Genomic DNA, 12,767 nt, shown 5'->3' on the forward strand with positions numbered 1-12,767 from the left:
CTTTCCAATCTGATGCTTTTTATTTCATTTTCTTGCCTTATTGCACTGCATAGGAACTCCAGAGAGATGTTGAATGGAAGTAGCTGAGTAAACATTCTTACTTTTTTGCTGATATCAGGGAGGAAAGCATTCATTCTTTCACCATTAAGTATGATGTTAACTATAGGTTTGAAGAAAAGTTCCTTTCTGTTCCTATTTACTAAGAGTTTTGTGTGGTGTTTTTAATCAGAAATGGATGTTGGATTTTGGCGAATACTTTTTTGCACCTATCGAGATGATCTCATCATTTTTCTTTTTAATTTGTTAATATTGTGAGTTATATTGATCGATTATTGAACACTAGAGCAACCATGCATTGCAGGAATAAACCCCACTTGGTCGTGATATATTATCCTTTTTATATATTATTAAATTTTATTTGCTAAAATTTTAGGAATTTTTGCATCTATGCTCATGAAGAATTTTGGTTTTCGTTTTATTAGTTTTCTTACCTTTGTCTGGTTTTGGCATTAGGATAATGAGTTGAGACGTGTCCCCTCCTCTTAATTTTCTGGATATGTTTGTGTAGAATTGGTGTTATTTCTTCCTTAAATGTTCGCTAGAATTCACCAGTGAAAATGTAATTTTATAGTTAGACATATAGCTGTTCAGGTTATTGATTTCTTCTAGAATAATCTTTTAACAGCTTGTATCTTTCAAGGAATTTATCCATTGCAACTGAGTTGTCAGATTTATTGGCATACAGCTGTTCATATTTACTTATTATCCTTTTAAAAGCTATACAGTCCCTAGTACCATCACCTCTCTCAATCCTGGTATTGGTAATTTGCATTTTTTCTCTTTATCTCCATAATCTGTCTGGCTGGAGTTTTATCACATGTATGGGTCTTCTCAAAGAACCAGGTTTTTTGGTTTTATTGTTTTTTCCTCTTTCTATGTTACATTTCATCAATCTCCTCTCTGATCTTTATTATTTCCATTTCCTGCTTTTGGGGATTAATCTGCTCTTCTTTTTTAAAAAGATTTATTTATTTATTTATTTATTTATTTATTTATTTATTTATTTATTTATTTATTTATTTTAGAGAGAGCATGCGTGCGGGCATGGGGCTGGGGGAGGGCAGAGAGAGAGAGTCTTGAGCAGACTCCAATGCCCAGCGCAGAGCTTGACTTGGGGCTCGATCTCACAGCCCTGAGGTCATGACCTGAGCTGAAATCAAGAGTCAGACGCTTAACCAACCGAGCCGCCCAGATGCTCCGGGGTTAATCTACTCTCCTATTTCTAGTTTCTGAAGGAGGAAGCTGAGAGTGGTAATAAATATTCTTTGCTCTGAAATCTATTTTGTTTGATATTATAGTCATACCAGCTTTTTATTTTTTTTTTTCTGAGTAAGCTTTATGCCCAATGCGAGGCTTGAACTCACAACTCTGAGATGAAGAGTTGCATGCTCTACCAGCTGAGCCAGCCGGGCGCCCCTATGCCAGCTTTCTTTCAACTAGTGTTAAATTGGCAAATCTTTTGTTTATTTGTAAATTAACATACATGTTTACATGTTTATTTTATAAATTAACATACAGTAAAATGGATTTTTTATTGGGCTATACCTTTACAGGTTTGTTTTTTGTTTTTTGGGATTTTTTTTTAAAGATTTTATTTATTTATTTGACACAGAGAGAGACACAGCGAGAGAGGGAACACAAGCAGGGAGAGTGGGAGAGGGAGAAGCAGGCTTCCCGCCGAGCAGGGAGCCCGATGCGGGGCTCGATCCCAGGACCCCGGGATCATGACCTGAGCCGAAGGCAGACGCTTAACAACTGAGCCACCCAGGCGCCAGAGTTTGTTTTTTGGTTTTTATTTTATATTAATGAGTTTTATTTATTTTTTTAAAGATTTTATTTATTCATCTGAGAGAGAGCATGAGCAGGGGGCCTGATGCAGGGCTCCATCCCGGGACCCTGGGATCATGACCTGAGCCAAAGGCAGACACGTAACGACTGAGCCCCTCCATTTATGAGTTTTAACAAATATATCGTTTTTGTGTAATCACCACCACAGTTGATACAGGACTGTTCTGTTGCCCCAACGTACTTTTGTTACTCCTTGGTAGTCACATTCATCTCCGCCTGTAAACCCTGGATACTACTGATCTGTTTCCTGTCACAGTGTTTTGTCCTTTTGAGAGTATTACATAAATGGCATCGGACAGTCTGGAAGCTTTTGAGACCGGCTTCTTTTACTTTGTCTAACATCTCTGAGGTCCATTCACTTTGTTGTGTGTATCAGTAGTTTGTTTCTTTTTATTGTTGAGAAGTATTCCATGGTGTGGAGCTTTGCAGGGTCTCTTTTCCACGCTTCTCCATCTTGACCATCTCCCCAGTACTGTCCGGTTCTCTAGGGCTCTCTTTGTGGTCCTCTGGCCTGAAAGCTGGGTTTTATTTTTCCTGCTCTGCCATACACTGACCGTCACTGAACCCAGATCCGGGTCCAAATACAGAGAGGTATTTATTGCAGAGGAATCACAGGTCCTCTGATCAAAGAGGAAGCTTCTCCCTCGGTTTTTGGCATTGGCCACCCCACTGTCACTGTTGCCACCAACACGGCCTTGGAATTGCCTGGAGATTGGGACTCAAAAGAGCAGAGGGAAATAAAAGTAAAATGGATTTTCTCCACTCTCTCTGAGCTTTGGGAGTTTCCTCTGTCTGCTCCCAGATGACTGCCTCCAGGCGACATGGTACCTTAATTCCAGGTTGGGATGTACTGGGGGGAAAAGTAGGAGGTAGGGTGGAGGACTCACCATCAGTTTGGTCATACTTTGCATTCTGATTTCCTTCCCCAATTCTTTTGCTATTATTAGCCTATTTTTCATTAACTTTTAAGCTCTGTGGGGGTAGCACCAGAACAGCGTTTATTCTAGGGCAAACTACTTCCCAGTACGGAGGCAAATACTTATGAGTACTCTACCTAAGGCCCTAGAATCATAAGGTTTCCATTTTGGTGGTTTGAGTGAGTTGTGCTCAGCCCTTGGTGAGCCTTGGTGTGTTTTCTTGTGTTCCTTCTGGGTGGTTCTTTCCCCAGACAAATACACTTATCAGTACTCACCGGAATACTTGAGGGAGACTTTTTTTAATTTTATTTCATTTCATTTTATTTTACTTTATTTTATTTATTTTTTGATCTCTGTGGCCCCCCGCCCCCATGCAGATCTCTTCTCCAGTGTTCTGCCCTACAAACCTAGCTGCCTTAACTCCCTCAACACTAACCAGGAGAGAATGCTGGGCTTCGCCTGGGTTCCTCCTCCCTATACCTCTATCTTGGAAAGTCCAGAACAATCACGGGGCTCATCTAACTTGCTTCTCATCTTTCACAGATCCTTCTCCTTCGTGCAGTTTTCAACTTCTTTTTTCATATACTTGGTCTGGTTTTAAGTTGTTTCAAGAGGTAAGGCAAATCCAGTGCCTGTTATTTCATCTTCGCTGAAAACAAAAATCTATAGGATATAATTAAATGCTAAATTGTCAGACTCCGACTAAAGGTGCCTGATTATTTTGGAGATTTGGTTAGAGGTAGCTTTACAAAGGAGGTCAAATTTGAACTAGGCTTTGAAAGAGGGAGGATATTCTATGTGAAAACTAATGGCATAAATAAAGGTATTAGAAAAGAGGTAAGCCTGGCTTTTACCAATGAGCCAGTCTAGACAACAACCTGATAAAGTGGGTCGGAGTACTTAAGGAAATAATGAAAAATAGGGTTGAACCGTTGAGCCGGGGCCAGATTAAACAATCTTTAAATTCCAGGGGTGGCTGGCTGGCTCAGTTGGTAGAGCGTGCAGCTCTTGATCTCAGGGTGGTGGGTTCAAGCCCCAGGTTGGGTATAGAGATTACTTAAAATCTTAAAAAACAAAACAAAGCAAAAAATCTTTCAATTTCTATATTGCGATATAACACTGACAGAAAGCCATTAGAAGTTTTAAACTCCAGGCAGTGTCATATAATAAGAGCAGAGTTTAACTCATATTAATAGAAACTTTTAAGAGAATTAAAATTAATAGAAACAGTCTATATCTCTCTTTTGCCTTAAACATGCATCTGTTCCTTTTCTGTCCTCTGAATGAAGTGAAGAACAGTATCATAAAAACATGGCTATGGTATTGTTTTGATCAAATACATTACATTTACTTAAAGATCGGAATAAGCCCATTCCTTAACCTTTTCTTGAGTTCCTTTATCTTTGTTCATAAAACATATTTTCCATTAATAATCTTTATTGTTCTTCTCAGGATGCATTTCCTTTTTATCCCACTTCCTTTTCAAAATTATACTGATCAAAACTGATACAATATGCTAGTAAGTTACTTCCAGTGCAGAATTTAATGGAAAGACTTGCTTATCAGATTGCTTTTTAATACCCAAAATTACCAATCTAGCTTTTTTCAAAATGACATTATATTGAATGTGAAAGCTGTTGACATCCAACCAACTTTTGGTAGTAATTATTTGTAGCTCATATGGTTTCTATACTGCAGTTGTGTGATGTCAATGCATATCCCCTTCTGTTTTAATGTGACCATTTAAAAATTTATCAAACTCATTTAAAATGGCTCAGTCCTTCAGGGTATTACATATATACCTCCCTCTACTAAATAGGATTTGAAGTTTTGATACATAGGGTAAATTTAGTAGAGGGAACTGAAAACCCTTTTTTTTTTTTAATGCTCAGTTTTTTATCCCCCCCCCCAAAGTATGTGAAGAAGAAGAAGAAAAAATAGATGTCAGGAGTTTTATGGGAGGGGGAAAGGGAAACAGAGTAAAGCAACCAAAAACAGATAATAATCTCTACATCAATGGAACCCAAGGCCCAGAAGAAATAGAAAAATAAAGAACTAAGATATGGATTGGGGCAGAAAAAAGCTTAGTTTAAAGCAACAGGAACCACTTTACGGATACTCTAAAAGACTCACTGGAAACTTGGCGCCATTTTGTGTAAAGCAGAGCTGTATCAGTGTTTGGTGAACTAGCGCACGGAAAGAGACAACAGACTTTATAGAATTTTGACGAGAGGAATGAATACAAATCTGGTGGAAGAAAACAATTTTATAATAAAAGGACACATTTTAAGCGTGCACGGTATCTTTTTATTTATTTAAGTCATCTCTGCACCCGACGTGGGGCTCAAACTCACCACCCTGAGATCAAGAGTTGCGTGCTCTCCCGACTGAGCCAGCTGCCCATCAGGGCATCTTTGAGAGTCTTCCCAGAGTTAAATAGGGCAAGAGATTTATAAGAGTGAAAGCAAAAGGTAGATCCATACAGGGCAAGTATGAGAATTGTGGGGGAGAATAACCTCCCCTTTTCTTTGAATGTGTGCCTTCACAAGATTAGAGTATAAAAGTTGTTTAGAGAAATGACTCTCTTCTATACAACGGAATATGCTGTAGAAGGAGCTTTAGTTTTTTTCTCTTGAGACAGAGCTGGGATATACAGATAATGCAGACAAGATATTTCGAATCTGTATGAAAACAATCTGAATTGACAGATCTTATTTGGATAAAGATAGCAATAATCGGGAATAAAATGGGCAAATATGGAATTGGATGGTAGGATTGTTCATTTATGCACTTGAAAATAAAGTTTGTGAAATATACAGATAGGGAAACTACTTCATATGCAGTGAAAATAAATGCAGAACCTCACAGAAACAGACACTTTGCCAGAGGTAGATAAATTAAGCTTAGAATAAAAGATACTCAGAATGCGCTAGAAGTGGTCTTGGAGCTTCAGCTTCCTTTCTTTGGGGATGCCAGGTCATACTGAAGAAGGGAGAGAATTTTTTTTTTTTTTTTAAGATAGTGCAAAGGGAAGCAAAATGATCAGATTTGTGAAGCAGGTAAAAGCCCTTGGTGTCTTAGCTGAGCCGTCCAGATTTTGAGGATTGAGTATATACCTCAACAAGCAGTATCTTAATAGAATATGGACAAAATGAGAAAGGACACAGATAATGATACAGGAAGCATTAGCTATTCCTTTGTTCGAAAGGAAAAAGAAGGAATAATAAGGAATTCCTAAGGAATAGGAATGGAGCCTACTCACATTACTCAATTCCCAGTATAAAATACTTGCAGGAATATTTTCAAGACAGAAGGGCTAGCAAACGAACTGAGGTTTTTGTTTGTTTGTTTGTCTCTTGGGCTTTTCTTGTTTTCAGTGGAAGGAAATAACTGACTGGATACAATCACTGCTTTTGACAGAATAAGTCATGATTGCCTTTCACAGATAATTATCTGTATATACCTTAGAGAAGATTCAGAAATTCTTTTCATGGATAAAAATAAAGCAAGGTGGCATACAGTACCTAGTCTCACTTCGTTGGTATTTTGACATCTTTTTTGCCAGTACCCAAGGTATAATCTGTTTCCCAAGATAAACCATAGGCTTGAACTTGCCAGTAGCTATTCCAAACTTTAAAAAATACGTATTCTTCAAACCAACAATTCCACTTTTATGAATATCTCCCACAGATCTACCTACACAGGTAAGTATATGTACAAGAAGGTCTGTTACAGCGTTGCTTGTAATGGCCAAAGACGAGAGATAGCCTAAGTGTCCAGAGGGGAACGGATGAATAATGAATGGTATGCCACCATGATGGAATACTATGCATCCCCTAAAAAGAATGGAGTAGATCTGTGTGTATAGAGTGCTGTCCATTTTTTGTGCTCAAGTGAATTTTGGAAACGCACAATAATGTGTATAATATTCCACTTTAAAAAATCCTATTATACGTACAAGCAAACGATACATTATGCATATGTATAGAAAGAGGCCTGGAGGGGCGCCTGGGTGGCTCAGTCTGTTGAGCACCTGCCTTCAGCTCAGGTCATGATCCCAGGGTCCTGGGATTGAGCCCCATGTCAGGCTCCCTGCTCAGCCGGGAGCCTGCTTCTCCCTCTCCCCCACCCCTCTGCCCCCTGCTCGCGCTCTCTTGCGCGCACGCTCTCTCTCTCTCTAAATAAATAAAATCCTTAGAAAAAGAAAGGGGCCTGGACATATATATATTAAACTGTTAACAATAATTACTTCCTGTATGTAGAAATGGTGTTTTAGTTTTCAACTTATATCTTGTATTTTTATAACAAGCATATATTTAATTTTTTTAAAACCTGCACTTTATCTGAGGGAGAAAAAAGCCAAGCCCTTGTGAGTCAACCTTCCCCCATCCCCAGACCCTGGTTCAATTCCTCTTCTCTCATCTTAGCCATTACAGTTTAATAACGAAGAAACACTGTGGGCACAATTAGTTTTTACTATTGGGAGAAGTTTCCCAAATAAAGTGCCTGGTTTCTTGTTAGCTTGGCCCAGAACTAAAGTTCTGCTCAACATGACCCCCATGGTTTTAAACTACCAAGTGGTGGCTTCTTGGTAAAATCAGAGTTGTTAGTTCCTGCAGTAACTGAACATAAATCAAACATACATTAAGTGCCCACTGTGTGCCAGGCAGTGGGGAATGCAAACATGCTAGGCCCTCAACTCTTCTGATGGTTCCCACCATCTTCTTGACCATCCCGTCCCCACCGCGGTGGTCACTTTCAGTCCTTCCCGGTGCTTGTCTACCTTTGAAAGGCAGTCCTCTTAAGCTTATTGCACTTTTGACTCCGTATATGAATTTTCAAAGAGCTACTCTTTGCCTTCTGCATGAGACTATTCCCCTAAAATGGACCTCGCTTTTTACCTTTACTTTTCTAAATAACAGAGGCTGGAGATCATTTAACAATGGGAAAATGGAAAATATCAAGGGTGGGGTATATAATTTTTGTGTTTATAGAAGAAAAGAGGCATTTGTGAATGATTTGATATTTGTGAACAAAAACATATGTCAGTCACTGTTGGAGAAAGAAAAATATGATACATAATCCTGTTCTAAAGTATATGTATAATGTATAAATATTTTTGGAATAAAAATATTTATATCTCCCTCAAGAGAGAAAGTGGCTGGATCACATTATCTCTTTGAAGTTCCAGTTCTGTAGATTCAAGCATTTTCTTTAAAAAGCAATTTAAAAATTATGATGAGAAGATGTTTAGACTGAGATTTATATTATACATATGTGTAGGATCAATATTTCTCAAACTGCATTCTTCAGTATGTCATGCCTTTTGCTTCTTAAATCCATGAAACACAACTCTAAATAAAAGTTTTATTTGGGTTCATTAAAATGTGAAGGGGATGGAGTACTCTTTGCTGTTAGTTCTTGTTGTGTTACATTATTACATTACGATATATATTAGAAGGTAACTTGTATGAGGATCTTCATGATTTTTCATAATAATATATTACCATTTGAAACTATAGAGTAAATCTTGCTAAAATCTTCATTTTTTGAGTCTGAGCATTAAATTACATATTGTCTCCCTTTTGTGCATTTTACCGGCCGATTATCATCTTAAAATGTTTCATTCTCCCAAGAATAGACCGAAGGAACATCTGCCTATTTGTCATAGGTTGGGATCATCACAGGAGTGAGTGGAAGAGCTAACCAATAGGCCCTCTTCTCACAAGAGCCCTGTCCATCCTCTGAATCGTGGGTGCCAGCCTATTAATTCTCCACTGAACTTTAGGCATTTGGGGACAATTATGTCCCATGTCAGAGCTACCTGGGCTCTTTTTTCCAAAGGTAATTAAATTCCAAGCATGAAACCTGAAAGATAATTGGCCAAGCAGCAGCAATGTGCCGAGTATAAGGATATCTAAGACAATCCCTAATTCTCAAAGAGATGGAACAATCTAGTTAGTAGCAAGGAATGCCTATCTTGCAATTAACACAGATTCTCTATACCTTTCTTTCTCAAAAAAAATGAAAACTAGGGGCACCTGGGTGGCTCAGTCAGTTAAGTGTCCGACTCTTGGTTTTGGCTCAGGTCATGATCTCAGGGCTGTGAGATGGAGCCCCACATTGCCTCTGCACTGGGTGTGGAGCCTGCTTAAGATTCTCTCTCTCAGGGCGCCTGGGTGGCTCAGTTGGTTAAGCGACTGCCTTCGGCTCAGGTCATGATCCTGGAGTCTCGGGATCGAGTCCCGCATTGGGCTCCCTGCTCGGCGGGGAGTCTGCTTCTCCCTCTCCCGCTCCCCCCTCTTGTGCTCTCTCTCAAATAAATAAATAAAATCTTTAAAAAAGAAAAAAAGATTCTCTCTCTCCCTCTGCTCCTTCACCCACCCCCCGTGCTCGCTCGCTCGCTCTCTCAAATAAATAAATCCCTAAAAAGCAAAAAACAAAAAAAAAAACAAACAAAAAAACCCCCACAAAAACTATAAAATCAAGGTGTGTCCAGAATGCACTATAGAAGAACTATAAACATATTATTACAGAAAGCATGTTATCTCCCACCCTGATCCTGCACATGGGAAAATGAAAGCGTATGTGGCAATTTCTTTTCAAAATAAGATAAAGCCAATAGTTGTGTAAATAAGTGAATATATATATTTTAAGCTCTTTCCATATGTGCTCTTAATCGAAATTAGTCTTCATTTTACCTTTTCCTACTGTGAATTAAATAGACATCGTCACACATCAAGTCAGTTGTTCAGTTTTCTTCTGAGTAATTATTCTATTGGTTTTATGTTCTAAGACACCTGTTAATATATACACAGAATTTTAGCGGGCAGAAATTTGCATACCCATTTAACCTTGATTAGTGACTCAACTCATGCTCTTGGTGTAGGGCTTTGACCAGCTTCGACTTGAAGGATTGCTTTGTGATGTGACTCTGATGCCAGGCGACACAGATGACGCCTTCCCTGTGCATCGAGTCATGATGGCCTCTGCTAGTGATTACTTCAAGGCGATGTTCACAGGTAGGTTGGCTTGTTAAATTCTGCACCCCCATTAAAACAATCTGAAATGCATATTTACATATTTTTGCTTCTAAAGTGAAATCAGTTCTTTTGACCTGTGTCTTTCCAAAAAGAAATCGTTTCAAAAGGAATATACACCTAGTATGTGTAGTTGTAAGTGGCGCTTTTTAAACTTGGGAAATGAATGTGCCTTTTTCATACTTCTGTCCATCTTTGTTTCACAACTTCTCTTTTCCAGATACACATCTGAATGCTCTACCAGAGACTCTGGGTCTGACTAAGACAATCTTTAATCCATCAAAGGATATGAAGTGACAGGAGAACATTTTGGAAGCACTTGCATTATACACGACTTCCATTAGTATAGAGATATTCCTTTTTAAGTACTCTCTTTTAACTGTAAAATATGCGGAAGTCTGATTCTGACATGAATGCTTACATAGAATAAAACTTTTCCTTGATTTTATTGCATCTAATTAGCAGCAGAAGTGAGTTTGACCTTAATTAAATTATCCACCCTCATTTAATTGAATGTCTTTTTATTTAAGGTGGAATGAAAGAACAAGATTTAATGTGCATTAAGCTTCATGGTGTGAGCAAAGTCGGCTTAAGGAAAATTATTGATTTCATTTATACTGCAAAGCTTTCTCTTAACATGGACAACCTTCAAGACACACTGGAAGCTGCCAGTTTTCTTCAGATTCTGCCGGTTTTGGACTTCTGCAAAGTATTTCTCATATCTGGGGTAAGCCATTTTCAAATCTTCAGAACTTTTCCTGCAATATACTCTGGTGTAGAAAGACTGCTGAATTTGTTATGTAGGCATGTGAAACTTTGGCCATGAGAGAGAGGGCTCAGGTAGTGTGTGTTCTGGAACGAAGTTGAGAGGGAAACAGTATGGGTGCTGTTTTATAAAACGGAGTCACTTCATGAAAACCTTCTGTGTAATCCCATGACATCAGACAGGGATAGTGTTTGATAACTATATATATGTTAACCTGTTTACTGACGTTATCTATTTTAATCTGGTTTTGTTTGCCTTCATGCTTTTAGGCAGGCAGTCTTTCTTAAATGGAATTCCATGAAAACGTAATCTGAACTTCTGTAAGTCTTTTAAAGTAGGCTCAGTAATTTTTTTTTTCTTCCTTAAATACGAGATCTAGGTCTTGAGAAGAAGTAACACCTATGTGACAGCCTGTAAGATATAAGTCTTAGTTCCATAGAAACACATCACCTACTAAATCATTTTTAGCCTCTCTTAAGAAATAGGAGAGGGCACAACTACCAATTGGTGAACTCCTTAGCAGTCACATGGTTCCTGAAGGCACTGCCCTATTTGAGACCCTTAAATTATTGACTTCTGGGAAATGAAATGCTTTGGTTGCAAAGAAATATTGCCAAGAAGATTTCTACAGCTTATATATAGAGCTTGCTTTTGTGACTGAAAATTATGACAGTGGTAAATTTTGATGTATTTTCTGACTTATTAAATAAATGGAGAATACATTTTTCTATAATTGATTTAAATTCATACCAGTGTTAATATTGGTAAATAATTGCTGTTGAGCTTTTTAAAATTTGCAGTTACTAAACTGGGAGCCCCGTTTTTAAAACCCTAAGTTTCAAGAGAACATGTCCTTAGTGATTTTATTAATAAGCTACTCCTTATCTTTACAGAGTCAGCCAACAGCTACTTTAACCGGGCTATTGAAAATATGTTTTGTTTGTGTGTTTCCATTTCAAAGTACTCACACGACTGTCCCACAATTACTTGTAAACTTTTAAACTAACTGCTGTTTTTCAGGGTTTTAAGGCAGTGTGGTGGTACAGAGTTTCGTGTTGTCCTATTCACTATTGCATAAGTAGCCCGCATGAAGTTTGTTTATTTCCCATGGTACAGTTTGTCGTCGTTACTGAATCTGAGCGCTAAATTTCCTTTTAATTTAATCACACAAGGCCCTTCCCCTTAGGACCTATCAGCATCTCTCCTCTAGTTTTGTGCCACTGGTATTATACGACAGCTTCATCTCAAGGACAAAAGGAACTGAATTACATGTATTTTTTTAAAGGAATCAAGTCCAACAATTAACTTAGTAATAACACTTAATGCTTACATTTATAGACTCTTAACATTGCTCTACACTGATCTCAGCAACAGCTGGTCATCCTGAGCCAAACTAGGTACAGTGTGGTAATTCTTTGGAACTAATCATTAATAATAGACATTTATTGTCGATTTCTTCTCTAATACCAGAGTTTAGTACTTATAACTTTAGATATTGGTTGTGATCTGTTCCTTTACCTGAAAGAAAAGGACCAAATGGAATAAAGCATGATTTATGAAAAGTCATAAAAGCATACAGTTGTCAAAGTAACAGTATTAGAAATCAATTTTGTTCTAGAAAACTCTAAAACAAGTTTATTTACAGATGACATCACAGTAATTTTGCAATAGTGATAAATTTTCTGTAATTAGAATGTTGATTCAGATTAAATTCTTCATTTCTAGTGTCCTCTGCAGACATCCTAAAACCCATTTCTAATGGAGAAGAGGCTTGTCTCAGACAAAGCTTACCTGTGGTATAGTTTATTCCTCCCTCTCTTGGTTTTAGAACTTTCTATGGGCTCTGAGGAAACACCTCTTTTCTTAGCACCATTCCGTTTACCTGTCTTTCATCCTGTTTGCTAAGGATATGTCTGCATGATTTTACTGTGGAAATATTCCGTCTCAGAATCCATGATGATTTTTTGAGAACAGTTGGTAGTTTATTAGCATAAGGATTATATAAAATCTAACTTTTCCTTTATCCTTCTTTCATGCATTCTATTTCTTAGTTAAATGTTCAGCCTTACTCTGTTTATTTCCTGTTTCCTTCTCAGCAATCAAGTAGATCAGGCAAAAGAGTAGCCCTTGGGTGTC

The 12,767-nt window shown here is 37.9% G+C and overlaps 1 protein-coding gene across 3 annotated transcripts in view; it reads left to right on the forward strand.

The window, feature by feature from the left end:
- KLHL13 (kelch like family member 13) overlaps window positions 1-12,767 on the forward strand; it is a 200,025-nt gene that overhangs the window by 165,874 nt on the left and 21,384 nt on the right. For all 3 annotated transcript variants that reach the window (XM_028087802.2, XM_028087803.2, XM_028087805.2), the window contains 2 exons: window positions 9,715-9,847; window positions 10,396-10,592. In XM_028087802.2, coding sequence (XP_027943603.1) covers window positions 9,715-9,847; window positions 10,396-10,592 — 330 coding nt within the window. The remainder of the gene's footprint in view (window positions 1-9,714; window positions 9,848-10,395; window positions 10,593-12,767) is intronic.

The sequence above is a fragment of the Eumetopias jubatus genome, unplaced genomic scaffold (assembly GCF_037043125.1).
Source record: "Eumetopias jubatus isolate StellerSeaLion01/CBP00866 unplaced genomic scaffold, mEumJub1_p1.0 scaffold_11, whole genome shotgun sequence".
NCBI lineage: Eukaryota > Metazoa > Chordata > Mammalia > Carnivora > Otariidae > Eumetopias > Eumetopias jubatus.